Genomic DNA, 26520 nt, shown 5'->3' on the forward strand with positions numbered 1-26520 from the left:
AGAAACAGAGTGAGAAAAAGAGAGCGATAGAAAGAGAGAGAGAACGAGAGAGAGAGAGAGACAGAGGTCACACTGGCCGTAAATAGATTACATGTATGTGTGTGTGTGGGTTAGGACAGCAGTGTTCTGCAGCATTAAACCCATAAATGTCATTATTTAACAGGTTTATTTCACTTTGTGTGGGGAAGCATGATGAGCACAATGAGTATTATGAGCCAGTGATTTTAAAAAAGTGATTTCAAACCAATACATAAATGTTTTTCCAAGAGACAGTGTAAATATTTTATTGTTGTAATTTCAGCTTTCCTGAATTTCAGCTACAAATATGACTTTTACTGTACAAGTAGGATTTGCCCACTATTTGTTGTTTGCCTTCCCACTGTAAGAAGAAAAGTATAAAGTTGTTTTTTTGTGTGATTTTCTGAGTGTAATTCATTTAGGGAAGTCTGTTGAAAATGTTATTCTAAATGGACTTTGTAAATGCTGAGTGCAGAAAAACATTTCTCAGTTATTATATTTAGTAAAAAAAAAATGTAGCGGTTAGATTGAACCAGTAGCAGCACAGGGACTTTTTCTTTGTGTAGAACAATTCTGTTTTATACAACTACTATGGACTTCACTGCCAATGTTGTTACCATGTGTTAAATGGGTCAGCACATAATAATGATAGTCTTTGTTAAGCCTAGACTCAGGCTTTGTACACCATGGTTTAAAAAAAACTACAGAAGCCTAAAGGCTGACAGATGGATGAGAGTTTGATAATGCTCTAAATCCAGACATATGTTTTAGCTAATCAGGATTACACACACACACACACACACACACACACACACACACACACACACACACACACACAATATACAGGAGTGACATCAGCCTTTGTTCTCAGTACTGCTCTCTAAGAAGGTGAACTCTGGGCTAAACATCAGTTAGAATAAATTACTTAAAGTCACAGCTCCAGAGACAGTTTAGTCTTGATCTTGGGGTAATGTCTGTGTATCATTTTGAAAATTCCATCCAGCTAGCAAAATATGCCCCAAATGAATAGTAGATAAACAGCTTTCTCTTGTATTAAAAAAATATATAAATCAGAAAAGTATTACCCTGCAATTCAAAAGTGTATCTTCAACTGTGTTTTATTGACGTTTAATTCAAGTGTGAAATTGCTGGGTTAGGTTGCCTTCGTTTTTTCCTTGAAAAAGAAAAAACAGATTTGGATTAGACCAGTGCTATTAAAGGAACAGTTTGTTGAAAGAATAAATACTTTGCCATGTTCACCGTGTATACACCCGAAATGTAACTCATTAACATGATATAACTAATAATCAGATTGGGCTTAGTGCCAGAGGTCTGTTTTAGTTTTTCACTGAATCAATGAATGAAAAGTAAAGACAGAAATGTAAAAAACATAAGAATTTGATAGATTTTCCTACTAGAAAATTAATCATGTTAATCATTTCATCAGAAAAACACACACTCTTCAATAATAACACTTCTTGTTCATTTGTTTGTTTTCAAATAATTACACAAGGGGTTTATTTATTTGTGTAAGCTAGAAATGGCAAAAACATAATTTTTTTTTGTACTTACGTGCATATTTTGCTGAATGTCAGTCACCTGGAGAGTGCAAATTGTGTGCGTGTCACAGCTAATGTTCAGTTAATCACTGCCCACAAAATGGCACAAGAGATTATAGTGTTAAAAGCACAAATTATTATATCTATAAAAACAGCAAATGGATAAATTAAATGAGGACAGACAGACAGACAGACAGACAGACAGACAGACAGACAGACAGACAGACAGATAGACAGATAGATAGATAGATAGATAGATAGATAGATAGATAGATAGATAGATAGATAGATAGATAGATAGATAGATAGATAGATAGATAGCAAACAATAGTTTGCATTTGCTGAGGCACTGCTTAGTGTGTATATATACAGGGTACATTGCAGCTTGATAACATACTAAATCAGTAATTTGGTTTTCTAAAACCAAAGTAAACTAAACAAAACTAAAGTGATTCACAGCATAAAAACATTATACAAGTAGCACAAGTGGCTAAATAATACATTTACTTAATGCAGCATGTTCTTATTTTATACTGTATACCAGCATTCCTTCTAAAAAATAGATAATAGACACCTTTGGGTGTATACATAAATGCATTATATAAACAAATAAAATAAATACATATGAACAATCCAGTTAAATAATTGAGGTCAAAATGTTAGAAATAATGCTCTGTGTGCACTTAAGTTTTAACACAGAAATGTCATAGAGCAATGTTTCTCTAGGTTGATGGTAATTTAATGATTATATAATGAAATAAAGTGCAAAAAAACCTGCATATTAAACAGTACTGTGGATAACATTAAGTAGCCCAAAAGCCTGCAAATGCACACATACCCTGAGCTACGACAGTGTGTTCAAGATTTCTACCACTGTTTTCCCCTCTGTGTCTCAGGAGACCTTTTCATGCGTTTCCACTTCACAGTGTTCTGATTTACGAATCCTAACACATTTGATTCCGCTTCATTAAGAGTGTGACCTTTAGCTCTGGTGAATCAGCTGTAGTAGAGTAGCTTACTAATCTCTCAGTATGAAAGTCCCTTAGAGGTCCAGGGACATTTCTTTTGTTTTTAATATTGCTAGAAAGCACATGGGGACATAAGGTTATCTACATTCATTTACATTCAATTACATATTCATGTGCCATGATTTTTATTTGTTTTACTTTATCATTAGTAATGTGTCTGAATGATGAACAAATAATTTTTTTGAACCAATTATTTTAAATAAATGTATATGAAATGGTTCAGCAGTCAGCTGTAATTAAGGCAATGTCTTACTGATTTAACCGAATCAAAAAACCTAGTTTTTGCATCCTGAATAGAAGCGTGTGCTTGGAGTGTCATGTCTGTGTTAGACTAAATTCAGTAAAAATTCTGCTAGTGAATGTGATGATTTTGAGGGCTGTTGATAAACTTTTAAAGCCCTGCCTCATGGATTAACTCTATATACTACTTAAATATAAAAACTATATTAAATGTTTTGTTGTTGATCACAACAATGATTTTAATTCACGAAATGTGGCACAATTTAAGGTTTTAAATATCTGTGGGTAAGCTGAATCAGTTGAATCAGACATTTTGATTTAATTTAATATAAAAGTTTAAAGAATTGGTTCAATAGATTGAGTGAACATTTATCCATAAACTTCATATCACCTGAACTGCACTGTATTTTCTGCTCCGTGCTCCATTTTCTTCAATTCATCTTTTTTTACCTACATATAATTGTCTAATTATTAAATGATGAAATCTGCTAATAATGAGTATATTTGCACACTCTGATCAATTCAAGTGTATTTAAATCAAAAGAAATGTTGAAGCTCTAAAAATAATGTACTGTTTATGTGGCAGTTTCAGGGTTTTAATGCTATTCTATTGTTTGTTGAATGCATAATTGTAAAATGTGTTCATAATAAAAATACAAACAAATGTATTACAGTAAAAAAAAAAAAAAAAAAGCCTGGTGATAGTTGCCATACATCCATACAAAATAGTTAATATATTTATTATAAAAATAAATAAATAATAAACTCCAGGTTTGCCCCAAACATTTTTTCTATATTTCCATCATATTTTATATGAATACAAAAGTGTGATTACGGTCCAAATTACATATTACTAAATAGAATGCTGACAGTAATCTCTAACAGCTATGACTATAGTATGTAGTGCAGTATTTAGATTTTGGGACTTAGCCATATCTTGAAAATACATGTAATTTCATGCTTCTTTTGGTAGTTATTTGACTGTAATCTACAAAGTATAGGCTTTTAAGTTACCAACATAAGATTTTGCCCCATTTAAATTACAAACATATAATTAATTTTTGCCACTATATTATTTATCATATCATGTTTATATCATGACACGAACAGAAATCTGTGCTGCCATAATAAATACAAATAAAAAATAACAATAAAAAATATATTTTCTCAGGGACTATTTTAAAGGTGGTACAATAGCACAATAAAGTGTTACAGCTGCTGAAACATACTGCTGGTTTACAATAATATTCTGGATATTAAACGTCATGATTAGAACATTATTAAAACATCATGCAGGTTTGTGCATGTACTCACTAAATCAGCTTTGTGTCAAGCAGCGCTATAAGATTAATGCTAGAGCTATAAATCATTCATGTTCTCACCACTAGATGAAGCTCTTTTCACACTCATTCTTATGCATCATTCAGATGGGAAAGTTTTTGTAACATTTGTTAAATTCAAATTTTCTGTATGCATCAGAGATGGCAAAAGTACACACATTTTTCACTTAAATAGAAGTAAAGATATTCATGTTTTAAAAGACTCTGGTAAAAGTTAAAGTACTGACTATACTTTTTCACTCATGTTAAAGTAAAGTAGTTTGGGCTTTGACATGTACTTAAGAAAAAAGTAGCCATTACTACGACTCTGGTAACTGGACCTCAAGTCATATAAATATTACGGCTGTCAATCGATTAAAACATTTAATCGCAATCTAATCGCACACTTCTATCTGTTCTAAATGTACCATAAATTAATACTTTATGTTTTTAATACTCTAAGCAACATGGACATGGAGAAATATGGATGCTTTATGCAAATGTATGTTTATTATTAGTGAAACCAAACTCAACATAGAGCATGAAGACAAAAAATTCTTGTGATTGTTTTAAAGTAATTATGGTGGTTTAAATTACGTAAATCACCAAACTGAACTTTTGCTATGTTTCCACACGGATGGTTTACGTTTCATACCGATTAAATATTTAGAGAATATTTGTTTTTAATGTGAACTGGTTTATGAAAAAGACATTTTGAGCTTTATATACATATATTTAGCATGTCTGTAAGGCAAGTATTCACTGTGATTCAGGTTGCTTTATTTATGTTTTTTTTTATTTTACAAAAGCACAGCATTTTGATGTTATTATGAGTACATACAAATAAAAGTAAACCCTTTACAGATGTGAATGATGTATTTCTCTTCTTTGTACGATCAAAAAAGACAGAATTTAAGTTTGCTTTGGCGTTATGAGGAAAAAAAACACAAAACGCGCCGACGCGTTTGTTGACCCCCAGAGGGTTAATTTTGGTGTTTGATTTGCGACTTGCCCATCAGTAAAACAAATGTTTACTACTTAATATATATTTATATTATATCTGAGTAAAGAAAGGACCTCGTGAATAAATCTATGTTGTGCTGAAGGTTTTGATTTTACCTCTTCTATATTTAGTTTTTTATTTCTGTATTTATATTAGTAATAACAGAACAGAAAAGTGTGCTACATTGATAGCACATTAATCAAAATTAGTGTCATTAAAAATTAATTTTAACACCAATAACTAGAATTACTTTTTTTTTTCCAGATTCTGTGATTATATATTCATTGGATCATGTTGTGTGCGACAGTTTAATGTCCATCACATTTACCTCAGTTATATGCTCAGTTAGGGCCCTCTAGTAGCCAGGAACACTTGTCTATTGTTTCATAAATAAAATAATACCTAATTATTAGTTATTATAATACCATAACACCAAAATTGTAATATAAGTTAATTCTAGCTCTCCACATAAGTTATGCTGTCATAGTAGCTAGTCTTTGCACACATTGTACATTGTCTTTTAACCATTAGGTGACAATCAGCAAGCAATCACTTATTTCTTTCTCTCTTTTCTCTAGCTGAACATACTGAACATACTACTTTTGAGACACCAGGGATCTCAAACCCTTCTGGTCCAGCCTGATGGTTGTTTGTATAATTTGAAATCCACTTGCTCCAAATGATGATGGCTCTTATGGAAAGCCTAAAAATACATATAAAATCCATTAAGGTGGCTTCAGACTGTAGTTGAAACGAACACTTTTGTATTCAAGTCTCCTTCAGTGACCAAGTAATAACTACAACTAAATGGACTTTATAATAAAGCTATAATGAATTTCCTGGTTACACAATTACACGTTTTAAAGAAGGGAATGGTTTATAACTACACCATCCATGAGGAGGAGGAGTTCCCTTTTCAGGTCAAGAAGCTTTTATTGTCATTTCAACCATATATAACTGACGCAGTACACAGTGAAACGAAACAACGTTCCTTCAGGACCCTACATATGTGCTACATAGACAACATAACGCTACATAACAGAAAACACAGGGCTAATGACTGGTAAGCCAGACTTTTGAGTCTGGTTCCTATGAAACGGTTCCTTCCTTGTGTCATCTCATGCTGAGTGTAAAGTTTAAATCCTAAATTGATATATTTTCATAATGCTGCTTTGTGGCAGTACTGCTTTGTGATTGTTAAAAAGGGATTGTTACAGCTTATAAATACCAAAAATATAGTCGTGTATATATACATACCATCGTCATTCAAAAATCTCTGGATTCTCAGTCTCAGTCGTGACAACTATCAGGTGACTTATCAGTGTGGACAGAAATTTAGCTTACTGTACTCAGTGAACTCTGCATGTGATCAAAGTCTGAGGCGGGCACATAGACACATATACTACATAGTCATTATCTTGTGACCTGGGTCAAAAAGTAGATATGTAAGTTTTATTGTACTCATTTACACCAGATGCTGATTCAATCAAATATATTTAAAAAGTCAAATAAAAAATGAAAAGGTAATAAAAGTTGTCAGATGCATGAATACAAAAGCTAAAGAGAAGTTTAATGCAGCTTTGTAAAAGAACTTACCAAAGATGGCATGAAGCTTTGAGTCTCCACAAACCTACAGTGTAATAAATATATATTTTTTTATTTTACGACTAGTATCTCATGTTTGAGCATTAACTTTATACATTAAGTGCCCTAAGGTGACTCATCCAACACTGACAAGAGTTTTTCTTATCTCATATATGGTCATGTGATTGAGCTTTAGGGGAAAAAATGGGCCACAGGGTTTTCTTCCTGTTCTTTCGCAGTCACTAATTCTTTTTTAATTTCTTTTTTCTAATTTGGATCGTATTCTGAGAAATCCTCTTTTTCACCAGGGCTTTTGTTTTCATACAGTGTTATTCTAAGTGGCCGTGACTTTAAATTTCTGAAATAAAGCTTAAAGATTTATTTGTAATCCATTTTACAGTGACATTTCATCTGTTATCATTATCTCTTCGACCTGTCAGGTTTAACTGTGTTCTGTTTTATGTATAATAAGAAAATAAGTCTTATTATAGATATTATTAGCTATCTAGTAATAGTACTGTAAACTTATAGTACTCCAGGACAGCAATAATATAACTTATCCTGTTATAGCTTTAAATTAAATTTTGCCTACTTAAGAACATTTAGGATGCTAGTTTCTTCTTCTTCTTTCGGCTGCTCCCATTAGGGGTCTTCACAGCGGATCATCAGTCTCCATACCACCCTGTCCTCTACATCTGCCTCTTTCAACCCAACTACCTGCATGTCTTCCCTCACCACATCCATGAACCTCCTCCTTGGCCTTCCTCTTTTCCTCCTTCCTGGTGGCTCCACCCTCAGCATTCTCCTACCAATATAACTCATGTTTTAAATGCTTGTACATGGAGGTAAAGTCTTAACATGTGATGCAGTATCTACCATGTGCACTTTTTCAAACCACATTTCAGTGATCATATTCTCAAATTAATTTTAACAAATTTTCCTGTGTTTCCTGAAACACAGGAAACATGTGGCTGAAGCAAAAAGTATTGTATCAGACTCATGTAGTAAAACATAACTCAAGAGTTAGGAGTCACATTTTTCTGGCTTTGAATTCCTCTTTTGTTTCCTGTTTGTTCATCAAATATCATACATGGGACAACACCCTGTGTTTTAAAATATTTTACGTCCTTGTAACACACAATTAAAAAAAAATGTGTATCTGTAGTTTAATGTGGAAGAACATTTATCAACAGCTACCTGAAGAGATGACTTCTGAGATTCTTGCAGAATGAGCCTATATTAAGCTTGCACGTTTGTAATTATTGTTTCATGTGCACTGCTAACATGAGCCAGTAAGTCAGCTTGATCTACAGTACTTTGAGATCTTTCGAAAGTTGATAGCATAAACATGACGATAATGCAACCAGTCATTACAGAACAAGCCTAATTGTGACATTGGCCGTAACTGTTTTTTTGAGGAAATCTGCAGTCTTCCTAACTGCTGAAACCATCAGTGTATAGGAACTTTATGTGCTACCTGTAGATTGAAAGCTCTACACAGTGTACTATATTTCTCCTATTTACTGAGCTAGCAAATTTAATCTGTTGATGGTACATACTTTAGATATCCAATAAGAAACTTCACACTTTTCAATTGTGTAACATGGATTGAAACAGCACATGGAAACGTATGTAAAAAAAAAAAAAAAAACAACAATAGAAATGGCTGCACTGATATTATTTAATAAATCTTAATTTATTCCATTGAAACAATGTGGTGTATTTAATACATTTACATAATTTATCGTTTGTATAATCTGAATTAAAGGGATGGCGAGAGTGTTTATAACTGGCAAATCTCAAATCTTATTTAGTAACTACACAATATGGTCAAATGTATAAACATGACATTCCCAGACATGCTAGTTTCAAAACACACAATTATATAGGATGTCTTTGGATGTAGGAGCATTACATTTTCCCTTCACTTGAACTAGGAGACCCAAACCTGTTCCAGCAGGTCAATGCCCCTCTGCACAAAGCCAGCTCTATTCATATATGGTTTACATGGTTTGGAGTGGAAGATCTTGAATCTTAGAACATTGGAATTGGAACATTGACTGCACCCCAGGCCTCCTCACCCTACATCAGTATCTGTAGATGGTTTTGAAATGGCAATTAATATAAACAGTCCACTACAATACCTTACACTTACTAGTCCTTTGCCCTGTGTTTTCTGTTTTCTGTGATTGTTGGATGTAGCATCAGTGTTCTGGAGGAACGTTGTTTCATTTCACTCTTTACTGCGTCAGCTATATGTTTTTTTTTTTTTATGATATCTGTTTACCAAAATTTCATCAGTGTTTTGCTTCTGCCACAAAACAGAAATTAATGGGCATTTATAAAGCATTTAAACATTCCTCAACCCCATTAGAAAATCTCCATTGCACATATAGAATTATAGATATTAAAGTAGTGTGGCATGTTTTATAGTATTGTGCTATACTATACTATAGGTGTTTGTGGTAAACCTGTTGTTTTGAGATGTTGAGGGTCCAGCGGATAAATTTGTGTTGCCTTCTGGCGCTCACTTTTAGTTATGATGTCATAGCTACGCCTGCTAGCTTCACTACTTACACCCTGATCACACTGTACAGTGCCTTACTTTTATATAACAATAAGGATCCTAAATAATCCATGTTTTTCTTCTTGTTAAACATGCTTCTAAAGTACTGTCCCAATCTTCTTTCTGAATTTGCCCAATTTTCACTGATGCCCTACCTTTGGATGGAGTTCTCTTCAAATGGAGACCACTCTGTGCAGCTGAGGATGGTAATTATTATAAACAGTCCACTACAATGCCTTAGACTTTAATAAACATTTGAATGGCATGAACAGTTCGCTGAACAGCAAACCTCAACAGTGATGGAACTATAATGAATTAAGTTCCACCCAAATGAAGATGGATTCCTTTCTTAGTCTGGTTCCTCACAAGGTTTCTTTATACAATCTCAGGTTTTTCCTTGCTAAGGTCATCTCTGCTTTGCTCATTAGAAATAAACTGATGGGGACCAAAAAATAAATTTAGATTTTACAACCTTTTAGTTGCTGTAAAGCTGCTTGGGGACAATGTCCATGGTTATAATCACTATACAAATGACTATAATATACTATATAACGCTTTACTATAAAATTACATAAATTGTATTTTAATTAGTTGGAAACTATGATGACAATTAAAAAAAATTACTTGCTGTATCATGAAGATTATGAATAAAGTTACTGTTAACGTGGTTAAAGCCTCAGGAAAAGAAATACTGCTTTGAAAGCTGATGAATCACCCAATTTACATAATCCAATCCCAAAATGTAGTTTTACTTCCTTTTCTTGATTGTGTTGTGTTAAGATAAAGCCAGTGAATTTTGAAAAGGGGAAGCTCCTTCACTTTCATTTTACTCTTCTTCTAATAATTATCTACTTGTTTTTCTTTTTGGATTTGGTCGAATTCTTGTTCATAATAAACAGACTAATTTTTGTTTTTCCTCAATTTCTGACATTCAATTGCAAAAATCTTGAACAAGAATGTGTAGACTTTGTATACAATACAGTTAAAAACTCCATCCACAAAACTTTATATTATATTTATATACAAGTTTGTAAGTAACAGCTGACAACTTTCAGGATTACGATCTGCAGCTGGTATAAACCAAATATAAAAGAAGCGAAGAAAGAAATACCTTGAAATAGAGTCCACTTGAGGAGTGCTTCCAAAATATTTCTTTCAATTGACTGTTAAAAGAATTTCGCTCCTCTCTCATGTACACTTCCACAGACCCGTCAAATCGTTGCTGACCATAAAAATAACAGCTTTTAAATACATTTCTATTAATACACAAAAAAAACTGTAAAACAGTAAAAACACAGAGGACTGATGAACAGTGTTTACTGAACAGCCATGTTTAATTCACTGTAATGTTTATCCAACATGAATATATCAAAAACATCTCAGCTGGTGTGTTCTAAACTAAAATCTTTACAGCAACAATACAGAAAGAGAATGAGTGTGCATCTGTTTATAAAAACAAATAAACAAAAAAAAAAAAGTCAGAGTAACTATTAAATACAAACATGGGGGACATGATGCATATGTTCTCATAAGGAATATAAAAGGTATTAATAGATCATTAGTTAAATAAGTTAAAAAAAAAAAAAAGCAAATTAATTTCACAGAAGCTGCTACCTGTTTACATGACATTGGAATATTTATTGTGCACAATATAACTGTAAATGCTTCATTAGAAAACTGGCAGGACAGGTAGCATGTTTTGGCACTGTCTCTGAAATGATCTTAGTATGAGTTGGAAGTACGAGCGGTTCAGAAATCTGTGTTGGACAAATTTGAAAAGAACACCATTCGCCCCTCAGCAATTTTAATGCATCCTTATTCTACATACATGCACATCATCTTCCCAAACACAACAATGTTGTGCTTAATAAATATCTCAACATTTTGTACAAGTGATTAAACTGCACAGTCATTACTAATAATGTACTAATATTGTGAGTCAGCAAACAAAATATAGTTCCTGGGCCTCCAAAACCTTCAATGAATCAGTTACATATAAAAGTTGTTTTAACAAAAAAAAATTACAATTGTACAATGCCGTCCTTAACAAAGAAACATGTTTGGTGGTTTTCAGCAGTGTACTGGAGTTACAAGACTAACAAGGGAAGCGTAGATCCTCCAGTTTAGCATTGTGCATACAATAAGTTGGAATCAGCTCACACTCGCTTCAATAATTCACTAAAATCAAATGGCATCAAATTAAAATGTCTAAATTAATGAAAAGTAAAACTCTGCAACATCAACACAATCTACACTTGTGCAAATGCAAATCATTCAAATCTCATCAGAATACAATTCAGATACAAGACGCATCAAATGAAAGGGTGTAAATCGGCTCATGGTGGTCTGAGGTACTTACCAAAAACTGATGCGCATTCTATGTAAATTAACTGCATGGGTGTACTGTATAGGTGCAGGTTCGTATGACACTAAACAGGAAAATATGCAAAACGATGTATACATTCTTTTTCTGGTCAAAATGTTAGATGTCAGATAACTGATTTCACCTGGGAATCAGAAGAATTTGCACTGCTTAAGAACCGGCTCAAGCATTACAGCATGAGGACAGGCAGGAAATCCAAACCACTAGGAACTCTGGTTTACACACTGGAATAAACTGAGATGAAACTATATTACTGTGGCAAAGCATAAAGCTGAAAAATACTTGTGCGATGATAAACAAAATGAAATCTTGCGCTGGGTAACTTCTAGTTTTCAACGCGCCCTCATTGACTTTCCCTTGACTACGCCACCATCAGGGTTGTGCACCAACTACGCACATAAAGGAGTGTGTATTCGGGAACAGACTTAACCAGAAGAGCACATTTCACAGGCACCAAGCTCACCACAGCTACATCCACACCAGTGCTTCATTGTTAATTATGGTCTGTTTTAGCATCACTACGATCAAGTATAAGGAACAGTCCCATTCCGGAGCGTGTCTAAAGGTACAAAGCTCGCAGTTCTGTGATATATTTACTAATTTCAATTACTGCTTATAATACAGTGCAGGATGAATTTCCTAATCTGATTGGTCGGAATTGCAGCTAACAGCAGTGCTGACAGTTAATTGACAAGATAATGTGTAACATTTATTTAAGGAGTCTCCAATGTCAGCACATTGTAACAGGACTGTGTTTTCTGCCAAAGGAAAGTCTTCAACGGTTAAATAGAACAGATCATACATTAATGAGTAAAATTATGAATTGCTTCAGCAGAGGAGGAAATGATGCTTGGTCATTATTTCAAGTATTACACACGTGAATGGAAACTTACAAGGCAAGATGTGAATTCAGACGGTTTTGTGGGCATTCAGATTGGATTAGCACAAGAATATTGAGCGTGTATAGAGTGTGAACATGTACTGTCGATCAAACTAGAGCTTCAGAGCCACTTTCGGAGAAAATGAAGGCAATAGAAAGCAGCGTTTCTACTAATCATTATTATGGCGGAGTGATCCGTTATAACGGCAGCCAGACAGCTCAAAAGTATTGCTTTAGTCTAGAAAAGAGGTGATATTTTGTGCACGGAAATACAGTTTGTTGCTCGGCTAGCTGAAGCAGTGTTCTTGTGGATTTCTCACATTCACTTGTTATCTTACTGACATGTTAACTGGCTGTCGTGTACAGACGGACAGGCTAAAAGTAATAAACAACAACAACAAAAATGTCTGAACGACATTTCTACTCCAGTGGTATCGACACGCTTAAAATGTTACTGTAGTTGTTAAGATTTTACAACAGCAAGTTTCAATCAAAGGGAAATCAGTGAGGGCGCCTTTTAAAACACAGCTATGGTGTAACCGCTAACTAAGCGATCATTGTTTGGTCATGCAATAAATGTAGGTACGTGCCTCAGCATTGTTCTGAACCCTCCAGCATTGTTCAACACTGCTCTATTAACGCTTCGGTGCGTACACGTGAGCCACGCTCATGTGACGAACAACATGACTCGTGAAGCATCAGCATTTCCAGGAAAATGAGGAAACGAAAAGATAGCAAAATGCTTTTCAGCATTAAAGGCTTGCTGAGACGGTACTCGGTCAGAAGTATAGCAAGTCTCAGCAGCACGGTTTTTAAAATATTCAACCTTACAGAATAGTCTTTAAAAAAGAGGCACACCTCCTTTTTTTTTTTTTTTATTCATTACCAAACCTACATATCATCAAAGTCTCTGGATCAGAACACAAAATCACTAGTAATAAATTAAACTCATAAATTATTATTTGCTTATGAAATAAATTGCTTATGGGCGTGTCCAGAGGGGGAGGGGGAGGGAAGGACATGTAGTTATAACAATAGTAATTATACTAAGAAAAATACTAAAAAGTCCTTAAACTTAAGCCAGCAGCTGGATTTCTTTTCCCTTTCAGGCAATGATGAGCTAAAATAGAAATGACCATTGCTTGCGGTTCATGCACAGCTAAGCTAGCTGCTCTTCAGTTAGCGTTTATCGAGAGATGAACACAAAAATAATGTGTCTCCTATGTTTACATACCAGATCAGTGATCGTCACTTAATGGCATATATTACAGCAAAGTGTCAGATGACGTGTCAGATCAGATGCAATATGATCCAGCATTTCGATACTGATGATCAATATCGGATCGGTGCATTCCTTTGTCTCAAATGGCTCTGATTTTCATCAAGTGTACAGGTCCTTTTGAAAATATTTGTGTGTTACGATGTCTGCTTTAGTGATGTTCTCCTTGTACTCGTTCCTGCTTATAAAGTGGACTCCACTTCTCTGGTCACTACCTTTTCAGCCACTTGATCTTTAGGCTCGCTTTCCAGAGATTCACTGATGACCTCCAGAGTGGTGGAGACAGGGGGTTCAGCTTCACTCCCACTTTCCACGCTTGCGCTTTTGTTGTCGGGGGCTTTGGAGTTTTCACAGCAGAGTTTAGCAGCACACTGTGTGCGGCAGGAGAGCTCGCAGAGCGAGGCGTGAGACTCTGAGCTCACCATGACAAACTCAGGCTGGATGGTGGTGGCGTGGATACCCTCATCATGAAAGAAGGCTTTGAGACGCTTGGCCACACTCATGTAAGAGGCGGGGTCTCTGCATTTGATGTGTGCTGTGGCGATGATGCGACTCCCGGCGAGCTGCCAGATGTGGAGCTCGTGCACAGCCAGAACGCCGTCGATCTGGCGAAGTCGGGTGCTTAGGAGGCTCACGTCGATTTGCTTGGGTACAGTCTGCAGCAGGATGAGCGCGGACTCCTTTAGAAGCGGGTACGTGGTGTATAAAAGAATGCACACCATAATGAGGCACAGAGTCGGGTCCAGGTACAAAACCCAGCAGGGCCCGGATGTAGAGAACTCCAGGCCCGTGGTGTTGTGTTCCGCCTCACCAAGGGCCACGAGTGTGTGGTTAAGGTGCTCGTGGTCACTGCAGTGTGTGTTTGCGCTGCACGGGCTGTTGCAGGGAAGCCCGGGTTCGCAGGGACGCCACACGAAGTTGAAGATGGTGGCGTTGACTACGACGATGACGGAGCCGAGAGCGTCACCAAGAACATGAAGGAAAACGCCACGCATGTTCAGCTGAGACGACGCGGCCGCATCGTGCTCGTGCTCGAGGTCGTGTTCGTGATCCAGCTCGCCGTTCAGATGCACGGCTGACAACTCTGCCACATTAAGACAAAAAACATAGTTAGACACAGCAGAAACTCCATAAAACTTACATCTGTGATCAAAATAACAATTACTTTCATCTAAAATTTAACAGTTAAACAAAATATCCACGGACAGCGGATCAATCTAAAAAGGGAATTTTGCCAAGAAAGTATGAATAAAACAAGTAAATGGTGATACAAATAAAAATCTGCTCAAACACTTGAACTGACCAGAAGAGAGATGAACATTTAAACAAAGTTTCATTAGTATAATTGCAAAAATATAATAAATCATCTTTTTCTTTTTTTCGGCTTCTCCCATTAGGGGTCTTCACAGCGGATCATCAGTCTCCACACCCCCTGTCCTCTACATCTGCCTCTTTCAACCCAACTACCTGCATGTCTTCCCTCACCACATCCATAAACCTCCTCCATGGCTCTTTTCCTCCTTCCTGCTGGCTCCATCCTCAGCATTCTCCAGCCGATATACCCCATGTCTTCCTCTACACATGTCCAAACCATCTCAATCTCGCCTCCCTCACTTTGTCCCCAAAACGTCCTACATGTGCTGTCCCTCTAATAAACTCATTTCTAATCCTGTCCATCGTCGTCATTCCCAACGAAAATCTCAACATCTTCATCTCTGCTACCTCTAGCTCCACCTCCTGTCTTTTACTCAATACCACTGTCCCTAAACAAGACAACATCGCAGGCCTCACCACAGTCCTATAAATATAATAAATAATAGCAAATAAAATGTCACTAATTAATATTTCTCACTTATTTATTCTTTATTATCCGAGTCCTTTAGTTTTGTTTTGATTAATCAGCCAACTTCAATTAGCCAACAGGTTTGAGGGCATCTGGTGAAAAGGGGGTTGCTGAATACCTCCTTGTGAAAAGCACAAACCTTTAAAACATGCAAACCAAAAGCGCTCATATTTATGTAATTATCAAAAAATTACTCATATTATACATGAGTTACTTGGAAAACAAATCTGACAACAAATGGCTTAAACCTGTTGACTGACAAACATACAAAAAAAAAAAAATCCAAACATAAGCCCCAAAAACTATATGGCACATATTAACATTAGTTACTAAAGGAATTCCCAATTGAACAGTTGCAGAAAACTGTAAGAAATCTCCCATTATAAAATCACGATCACGTGAAACAGAAAACTTTATTTAAAATCATATATATGAGATGAGAGTCCAAAAAAGATTGACCGCATGTGCAGGTTATTACCATGTGATCGCTACATGACCTGCATTAGAACGAAAGAACATTTGATTCCATGTGACACGGTTCAGACCGGAATGCATGCTGAGAGAACAGAGGTGTGTGTGTGTGTGTGTGTGTGTGTGTGTGTGTGTGTGTGTGTGTGTGTGTGTGTGTCTGTAGACGTTTTCTGTTGTTTTCCTCATTTTTCAACAAAGCTGATAAAGAAAGAGCGGCGTACATAACAGCAGATTATGACGACATGCGACATTAGGTGACATTATGCAGTCAAACCTGATCATCTTTTGATCATGAATCTAGTAAGATTTACATTATATAAAGTTTTAACAGATACAGGACCTTAATGTGCCGGTCACAGAGTCATATAAGGTGTCTAATACACTAGGGGTTTAACGGTACACAAAATTTACGGCACGCTACCTACTACGGCTTTTAAGTCACAGTTCGGTTCAATTTCGGTACGGTTAGGGGGAAGAAATGCAAAACATAAAATTGCTTGTCGTTTTTTATTTACACAGTTTATTATTATTAATATTGGTGATCAACATATGAGCAGTTTACAATTTTTTTTTTTTTTTTTTACAATTTTAAATAAAATGCCTGCTCGGTTAAATAATATAAAAAAAAATTTGTAAAAATAAAATAAATCAAATGTATGCAATACACCATTACATCATAATTGAATAAATGATATATGATGACACTTAAAATCTGATAAGCCTGAAAAGTGCTCTACTTTTCCTGGCAGCTCATTGAGTCTTTAATCTCTCTCAATACAAGCAAACCGAGGTAAATTGAGCGACGTGTAAAATTCACACACACGATAAATTCGCCACCACCGGATCTTTCTGATTACATATCATGCGCTGTGATTACACTGACCTCCGAAGTGGAACTGATCTTCGGTGGTGTAAAGGCTGCAGTGTGAAACCGTTATCATATAGAATGATGAACTTGAAACAGCATATCTTACCCCGGTTTATTACTGCGTTACACAAGACCAAGAACGTGAGTTAGGATAAGGAGTTCAGGTTTCAGAGCTCCCTAGACCGGTCTCTCCTGTTGCATATAATTGACTGCACAGAGTTATTTTACATCAGTCATTTCCCACAGTTGTTCAAGCAAACAAATCAGATGCTCCTACAGTGGCAGCTACAATTAAACCGGATTTTTCTTCTTCTTCAGAAAACTGTTTAAATTCAACGAAACGGACAAAAGGAGCTGTGAAGAGCAGCATATAAAGAAAGCCTTTTACTCATTACAGCACAGCAAAATTCTTTCTCCACATATCTGGGGTCAGCCAAGATACAGGGCCCCTGAAGCACAGAGAGACAAGGGCCTTGCTCAAGGACCAAGAGTGGCAGCTTGGCAAAACTGGGGCATAACCCAGAGCCTTATCCAATGAGCTGCCACTTCCTGGTGTGCACGTATATACAATCCACTTTAAAAGGAACAAGTTGCTATATTGTTCATTCATTCGTATTGTTTTGTATCAGTATTTGTATGTTGTGTTCATATTTGCGCCTACCGCGGGAAGACTGGGTGCGAGATGGGAACAAAGCAGAAAAGAGATGACCCATCTTTTAGATCCATAGTTGATCAGGTTTAATAGAGCTACTGTGACCATTTCAGTCTCTGGAGCAACAAAGTTCCACAGGTTTCTGTTTGGACCACTCTGTGCTTGTACTATAGATCCGGCACCGGTCTGTGGGTCGATTGGTACCGGGCCGCACAGGAAGAATACATAACTTCCATTATTTCTGTTTTATTTATTATCTGATTCTGAACAATGTTTTATTTTGGAAAATGACCAGATTCTCTCCACCACATCTGTCTATGACTCACTCTTGATGCATGTTGTGATGCCTCAGTCACATGTCTTATCTCCATCTGCTTCCTTCTAAAAGGGGCTGCTCCGGCCGCTAACACATTACAGCTAAATTCAAACCCCCCAAGCAAGAAAAATGAACAAAAAACAACACGGTGGATTCATGTTTATTATTAGTTTTACAAAATAAGTTTTAACGGTCGTATAATTTTATTTTGTTGTATTTATCCGCCACACCTTAAAGGCCGGTCCGTGAAAATATTGTCTGACATTTGGGGACCGCTGATGTAGTTTATTTAAACTGCCTTTGAAAATGTCTTATATTGAAATAAAGCTAAATAAACTACCGTAATTTCCAGACTATTAAGCGCACCCAAATATAAGCCGCACCCACTGAATTTTACAAAGATTTTTATTTTAAAACATAAATAAGCCGCACTAATGAAACTAATGAACTTTACACAGGCTTTAACGAAAGACAGTGTCTGTTACACGGCTTGTATCTAAACAGTAGCCTACCAAGAAAGTCATTGTTCACTGTCTTCCTCCTTCCTTTCACAACTATTTCTCTTGAGAGTTTTTCTTTTGGCATCGTCGTGCGTTTAAAAATCACCATCGGTGAATCTTTTCTCCCGATGCCGTGCAGCTCAGAACACAGGTGAAGTGTGTTTTTTCATGCCCGGTTGTTTTCAGCGTGACGAATGATTCGCCCCGATTCAGTGGGAGCGCATCTGATTTAATATAAAGACTTTCATTGGTTCACCTGAACCCGTTCGGCAATTTCATTGGTCTAATGTTATGGGGCTCAGTTTTTTGGCTTGAAGTTTGTGACACCGGGAAAAACCCAGGAAAAATCCATAAATTTGCCGCTTCATTGTTTAAACTGCGGGTTTCAAAGCGTGGGAAAAAAGTAGCGGCTTATAGTCCGGAAAATACGGTAGTTATTTATTACTGGCTTCATGGATCCCCTCAGTCTAAGATCTTTCAATGTTCCATGTTTGCAGGAAGCCTAGTTAAAAAAAACGCTGAAATACTGAATACCCAGTCACATCCTTTAGGTTTGTAGTTTTGTTGCCTGGCTATGAATGTGACTGTGGTTGGACATCATGAATGTAAGACAGACATAAATCTCCGATTGTAACGTGCATGCAAACCTCTTGGATAATTATACACCAATTATAAACGAATCACTACTAAAAATAAAAATCATTAAATCATAATCACTTGTAAAAGATCATGTTGTAAAAAAAAAAAAAAAAAAAAAATCAATCCATGTTCTTATTCTTTGCTGGTCATGTGATCAGAAATCTCCCTTGTGACAGTCAGTAGGGCCTCAGAAGCTTGAGACTAGTCTCCGACTGATTATCCAGTAGACCTTCTCTATTATGCACTAGAATAAATCATGTGATGGTTGTTATAACAGACGCGCTCCCTGAAGGGGAGTTGTGGAGATGGTGTGTGATGATTCTTCGGCTTCTTACGCTCGATCTGTTATGGTGAAAAAGTGTTGCAGCATGACTCAGTGTCCTAGCGCTTTGTGAGTTGTTTTTTCTTACATGGGTGTTTGACGCAAGGACATTTTAGCCTTGAAGCAGTTCAGGGTCCTAGAACACAATTCCAGCAACCTATAGATTCTGTTCATTACCCAATTCACCTTTACTTTCCCGATCTGTATCATGTGCTTTGGATTATATTAATGCTTTAAAGGTACTTGGATTAGGTCAGAAAAATGTGACTTCACAGAACCCCGGATATGAGGAATGATCACCGAGAGCACTGTGAAATTAAATTCTTCACACTGAAGAAGAAACGACTTTCAGATGCAATAACCTGAATAAGAGCCCCATTGGTTATTCTGATCTTAAATATCTGAGCCAAATAAAACATGCAATTTGCTGGATGCAGACGCTCATGAATTTGGCTCTGAATGCATTTTTTTTTCACCACCAGTCAACAGATTGTGAACAGGAAGTCAGCCACGCGTCGATGAAAAACACTACTAATCTGAATCATCTCACACGGTAGCTGATTTAGGCTTATCAAATATCATGTGTATTATTATATCATGTAAAAGCCTGAATGTTCATACCATAAATTCTTACATCATATTAAAGCGATTATCAAAATGCGGTCTGGTGTCTGAGAAACGCCGCTTTACTTTTGCTACAGTGGTGGAAATCAAAACCACAATACATGAGGTTGAGTGTTGAGGGTTAAACTTAGTAACCATGAAGACGGATTCGGACTGTAATTAATATAAACAGGTTGCTAGAACGCCTCTACGGTTGCTATGAACCGTATTGCGCCCAAGTGTCTGTTCAGGGAAAAGCTGAAAACCTCAACAAAGACGAGATTACAATAAAAGGACATTTGGTGTCACCCAGACGAGAAATGGGTTCCATTTTGAGTCTGGTTCCTCTCGAGGTTCCTTCCTCATACCGTGTCTTCTCCTCTTCACAAATGACTCATTTATTAGTGATAAAGTGAATTTTGAGTTTATTTTTGTTATTGATTTATTTTCATAACGCTGCTTTGGGAAAATTGCAGCCATCTTCATTGTTAAAAGTACAACAATTTATTTTATTTACAAATACTAATTAAATTTAATTGATCTATTACCTAAACTTCATGCATTGTCTGGTCTTTATAATAATCAGCCTGTTTGATTTGATCATTTGGGTTGAACTGACAAACTACAAATCTAGAAATAAACTCAACTTGGACCAGATGTTTCTGTGGAAAGTTCTGGAAGAAACGTGCCAATCAACAGCCTATGAAGGAAAAGTGAATAACGAGACTATTATGGTTTTTTTTTAGACAAAATAATTCTGTATTGGGGGATATTGTGGAAATCTGGTGAAAACATCAGAAAAAGCTCAAAACATCTAAAAAGCTCAAACACTGAAGAGTCAGCAAAAGTGCTCAGTTGGAGTCCATAGTGCCTGATTTTAATCACACGAAAAATTGAGCACGTCACTTCCGGTTCGGACCATACCTGAGCAGGTAGTAAAGGTGATGGGATTGTGGGGGGATTAATTATAAATATCGCCTTGTAGGTCTTTTTTTTTGACCACCTTAAGATGTAAAAGCAGTGAAAGAAAAAACAGACTCTCACCAGCTGCCCCGCTGCGGTCCGAGTTCACGCCGTAGGGGCTGCCGCTGCCCCCGTGCCCTTCAGACACCAGGTTGTTGGTCTCCTCGGCGGCGGACCCGTACTCGATGGACATCTCTCCTTTGGTCGTGCTCCCCCGGGGGTGTTTGGTCTTCCCGTGGCTGTGGGAGTGAGCGTGTCCGTGGAACAGGCACAGGCCGAGCAGGTTGACCAGGAGCCCCGCGGCACCGACCGCGATCACCACCAGCGGGCTCTCGATCTCGTGCGGCTCGGTGAAGCGCTCGACGGCCTCGAGCACGATGGTGAAGCAGAGCGCGGTGAGGAACACGGCGTTGACCAGGGCGCCCATCACCTCGGCGCGGATCCAGCCGAACGTGTTCTTGTTGGTCGAGCGGGTGCGCTCGGCGAAGCGCACCGCCACCAGCGCCACGACCAGCGCCATCACGTCCGAGAGCATGTGGAACGAGTCCGAGAGCATCGCGAGCGACGCCGTGAGGCGACTCACCACCACCTCGACCACGAAGAAGCCGAACGTGAGCGTCAACATGCACAGCAAACGGGCGCGGTTCGGTTCACAAGCCATGGTTTCTCCTCGAGAAAGATGGATCTCCTCAGCCACACACCAAACAATGCTAACCCACCCTGGCTAACGCATTCAAGCCTCTCAATCGAGATTTCCCCTTTCAATACCGACCTAATTCAACATCACCCGGGTTATAATGCTCATCGAAGCCGCTCGGTTTCACGTTGTGGCGGAATCGTGACCAGGAGGAAGCCGCGCCGCACCGCGTTTTTGCAGACGGACTTCAAACTTTGCACCCGGACCGGTAAAGTTTCCACACGAGACCAGGATGATTCCGGTGACCACGCCCACCGAGCTCATACGTCACCCGCCAGCTGTTAGGGACCGTGTGGAAATTACAATATGGAAACAGCTGGATCACCGACCAATCAACTAAACTCCCTTCCTTAGATAGAAAATATATATAAAAAAAATTGTTTTATTGTAATTGTATTTACTTTAGGGTTCTGCAAGGTGTATCCGAGTTATTGCACTTGTTTTAATCACAGTTTATTTTTTATTCTTTCACATTTACAGCATTTGGCAGACGTCATTCTCCAGGGCAGTTATCTCATTTACACTCACAAACCGCAGAAATGACAGCTTTGGTGGTGCTAGGATTTGAGTTTATGACTTTCTGAACTATCCAACATTTTAAACAGTAAGTTACCACCTCAGAGATACAGCTATGCATCGGTAAATGAAGCTCGCACTGATTCGGCACCATGGTGAGTGGCATTTTCACTATATATATAATAGATCATTTCTATGCATGTTATTGTGTTATGTGGGTGACAATCATTATTTTATTATTATTTTATATGTTTAAAATGCCTAAAAGCTTTATATTTATTTGGATTTTGTGGAACCGAATGCTACTTGTGTTTACAAGACAAATTTTCTTCTTTACATGAAGAAATTGGGCCTTTGCAGATTTCCTCCTCTACCAGACTGCAGCTTATCAGTGTCTAGTGAAGATACACAGTGAAATGGCTCCTTGTTTGAACTCCATTTATTATTATTTTTTGCAAGCATTATCTTTTTTCATTCTATCTGTTCAATCAAGTGAGACAAGAAAACTGTAAGTTTAGTAAGTTTGAAAAGGTTTAGCTTTTCTGTTTACTATGTTTGATATTTAGAGAAAACATGACATCAACCCAGTAGAGCTTCAACTTGAAACACTAAAAGAATACTAAATAAAGAATTGTGGCACCCCGTCATTATGACTTTATGACGTGTGGCATTTTCATAGATCGTGCAAATAGTGCAGATAAATAAGTAGCATATTTACAGCATGAGATATATATGTAAACATATGTACAGTGAAAAAATAAAGGCTATAGCAGTGCAGAGACGTGTGGAAATTGTTAAGAAGTACAGATAAATGTTCTAAGGTTATGGCATTGAAGAGGAAATGTGTAAAAGTGGAAGGTTATAAGATTATGGCATTTTAGAAATGTGCAAGCTGAATAAACAAGTTACTATCTATCCATCTATCTATCTATCTATCTATCTATATATATATATATATATATATATATATATATATATGCACACATTATATACACATATATACATGAACGTGAAATGTTGGGCAGAATGTATAGTAAGGATATAAATATGTGTAGATAAAAAATAGTGCAGATGTAATGAGAAGTAAAAAAGATATACTATGTAATATGTACAATTGTACATATTATGACTAAGTGTCCCATGTTAATACTGAATTTTAAATTACTTTGTTTATTACATTGTATATGGTAAGCACAGTAAAAACAAAACCACACAGTCAAAATTAAGTTATTGTGATGCAAAAGTGAAACCTAGAGTATTAATTTCAGATCTTATTCAATGTGACCAAAACGGCATATAAATGTGGTTAGGGGAAAAAAAGGAATGTTTCAGTGCAAATAGAAGAAAAGAGGGGAAAAAAAATTATTGCATAAGCACACACATTTTGCTTGTAGCACAACACTAACCTTTGTGTGTGTTTGTTTGTTTATTAGAGTGTATTAACACAATATTTCCAGATTAATCAGATTGCAAGTGGACCTTCTGTACGGCCCTTTAAAAGTCAACCCACAGGTTTTATAAGGATTTATCAGGATTCTGACTGAACTATTCCAAATCACTGATTCACATCCAAAGCTGTTTCTTAGTTGGTTCGGGTTTGGGCATAGACATCTGACACAACGTTTCTTACGTCCCAAGACACATTTTAATAGGGAGACTATTAATACCCAATGTCACTACTCCTTAATATCAACATCTAATAATAACTGTGTGTGGAAACTATTGTATAATACTTTGCAGTGTTCCAGTAAACATCTACTTATTGTGGGAACATTTTTTTTCTTACCAGTATAGTAATTTATCCACAACCCCTAACATGTGCAGTCCGGCTGGACTCTGTAGTCCCTGTTCTGCTCTCGCGCCTGTGTGCACGCGCCTGTGGCGTTTTTTTGCAAGTGACACAAAAGACACAGCGTGCACAGATATTAAATTTCCATTCCGTGATTTTTTAATTCATAACAAAATGCACGTGATCGAGATTATTGACAGACATGATTGCTTTCTTGGGTGGATGTGATTTAAAACATGTGTAACAGTCCCGCGTCTAAAACATTAATCAGTTCACGCGCTCCAACGTTTTCCAGCAATGCAAATGAATCCTGCGACGTGTGAGACTTTTAGTTGCACGTGTTGCTTGCTGTTTCACACGTTTCGAAATACACCGTTTATATCTTGTTACCCAGCAGCGGGCGATTCACTGGAATTCACACACACACACACACACACACACACACACACACACACACACACACACACACACACATTGACCTTTAGCAAAGTCATGCAGTCTCTGCTACACTTGTGCTTTCATGAGGTACTATATGGACACGTTGTGTTTTCCCCATTATAAAAGATGTTTCAAATTTCTAGTTTTAGTTTTCACAAAATATTTAATATTCAACTAACAGGAATCTAGAGTTTGGGCCGAACAGCTATTCGCTACCAAAACACAGCCCAAGTCAGTCATATTTGTAAAACATCTTCGCCAAATGATGTTCCTTCCTCACTAAAGTGCTAAAAGTTCTCTGTTCTCTGATTGTATAGTTTTCTGAAATAATTACTGGTTGCTATCAGCAGCTGTAGTGTCCTTTTCTATCGGCTCGAACTGCAAACAGATCATTATGGACAAAAATGTCAGTTTTTTGTTTCATCTAATCAGATGAAACACTCATTCAAAAGACTGGTGATGACTTGAAAATTGTCTTGTATCTTGTAATAATAATCGTTGAAGCCAAGTAATAATATTTAGAGTTTATTTTGTAAAATCTGACAAAAACCTGTATTGCAAATGAGTAAGCCAATGATCTAGTATAACTCAATTTGATTGGCTGTTAGATTTAGTATGAAAGAAATTGAACCCTGCAAAACTGTCAGAAGCCACTGGACTTTGGAGCAACACAGTCTTTTGACCTACACAGAACTGCACAGTTAATTTGTAAGAAAAGTAAAAGATCCTAAGTTTTTATTATTCTTTTTTTATGTTTTATTCACTGACGTTTTGTGTTGAGTACAAAAGAACCCTGAAGTCCTAAGCTAGTGAGTCAGCTTGTTGCACTCACAATAATATTAACAATACATTTTATTTAAAGGCGCCTTTCAAGGAACAATATAGAGTGAAATAAAATAAAAAAACAAACAGCTATTTAACTGTTAAAATGAATCAGAAAAGGCTCATCTGAAAAGATTAGTTTTGAGGCATGATTTAAAAGTGGTCACAATCTCATAATGATTGTGGAAGAGAATTTTAGAGATGAGGAGCAGCCCAGCTAAATGCCGTAAACCCTCATGGTGACTAAACGGAAAGAAGGTTCAGTGAGGGGAAACGGATAAGGAATAGTCCTTGCATGACAGCCGTTTAGTCTCAGGTGAAAGTCAGGCCTGGATTCAAGTTTGTAAACATGTACAGTATATTAAACTTCAGCAGAAAAACAGGTAATGCGCCAAGAACCTTTCTGTACCCGGAAACAGTGCTGAAGTAATGTCTTCAATTTATATTTCTGCATTTTGGCAGATGCCTTTATTAAGAGCAACTTACAGTTATATCGGTTATACAGCTGAGCCGTTGAGGGTTAAGGGCCTTGCTTAAGGGCCAACCAGTGGTAGCTTGGTGGTGCTGGGATTTGAGCCCATGACCTTCAGATCAAAAGTCAACATCTTATCCACTGACCCACCACTTCTCATAATGTCTTAATAGTGGATGTACATACTTGGGTCCACAATTCCTTCAACTCCCACAAAACAATGGTTGTCATATCCAGTTAAATCTTTTAATGCAATGTTCATCTCATGGAATTAATTTGTGCCTCTCTCCAGAAAAGAGCAGTGTTCGTGTGGATCCAAGAGTTAGTGGTACCTATCAGTTGTTTGGTAATTACTCTTACAGAGGAACCAGATATGTGGAGGCCAACAGTCAATCTGGTGAATGTAAATTATTGAGGAACTGGAATCCTTAAATAGTGAGAATTCCAGTATGATTTTCCACTAACAATGAATAAATGCTCGACTGCTACCACCTTCTCCCAGAATGAGAGATAAATATACTTCAAGGCTGTTCTTTGTTCCGCACCGAGGTGGTGGAATGAACTTCCCCTAGATGTCCGTACAGCAGAGTCCCTGGCTATCTTCAAGTGACGATTGAAGACCTTCCTCTTCCTGAAATACTTAAATGAGCACTTTCCAAGTTTGCTTTGTAGAATTCCAGAGTTATATTTATATTGTTTCTAATCTTGCGTACCAGTGTAGATTTATTCATTGCTAGAGACTCAAAGCAC

General features: G+C 37.0%; 1 protein-coding gene and 2 long non-coding RNA genes across 3 annotated transcripts; 1 reads left to right on the forward strand and 2 right to left on the reverse strand.

The window, feature by feature from the left end:
- Positions 1 to 1103: 1103 nt before the first annotated feature.
- Positions 1104 to 7457, reverse strand: LOC124376729. Its single transcript, XR_006923884.1, has 4 exons — positions 7344 to 7457; positions 6764 to 6797; positions 1591 to 1666; positions 1104 to 1192 (listed from the first exon to the last, which is right to left on the reverse strand). It is a non-coding gene; the product is annotated as an uncharacterized LOC124376729 (long non-coding RNA).
- Positions 7458 to 10625: 3168 nt separating this feature from the next.
- Positions 10626 to 21939, reverse strand: slc30a1a (solute carrier family 30 member 1a). The gene is made up of 2 exons (XM_046835946.1): positions 21118 to 21939; positions 10626 to 14943 (listed from the first exon to the last, which is right to left on the reverse strand). The coding sequence occupies exons 1-2, from the start codon at positions 21695 to 21697 to the stop codon at positions 14042 to 14044; spliced, it is 1482 nt and encodes a 493-aa protein (XP_046691902.1). The 5' UTR covers positions 21698 to 21939; the 3' UTR covers positions 10626 to 14041.
- A 272-nt stretch (positions 21940 to 22211) lies between these two features.
- Positions 22212 to 22896, forward strand: LOC124376728. The gene is made up of 2 exons (XR_006923883.1): positions 22212 to 22404; positions 22593 to 22896. It is a non-coding gene; the product is annotated as an uncharacterized LOC124376728 (long non-coding RNA).
- Positions 22897 to 26520: the final 3624 nt, after the last annotated feature.

Source organism: Silurus meridionalis, chromosome 23, assembly GCF_014805685.1.
Source record: "Silurus meridionalis isolate SWU-2019-XX chromosome 23, ASM1480568v1, whole genome shotgun sequence".
Taxonomy (NCBI): domain Eukaryota; kingdom Metazoa; phylum Chordata; class Actinopteri; order Siluriformes; family Siluridae; genus Silurus; species Silurus meridionalis.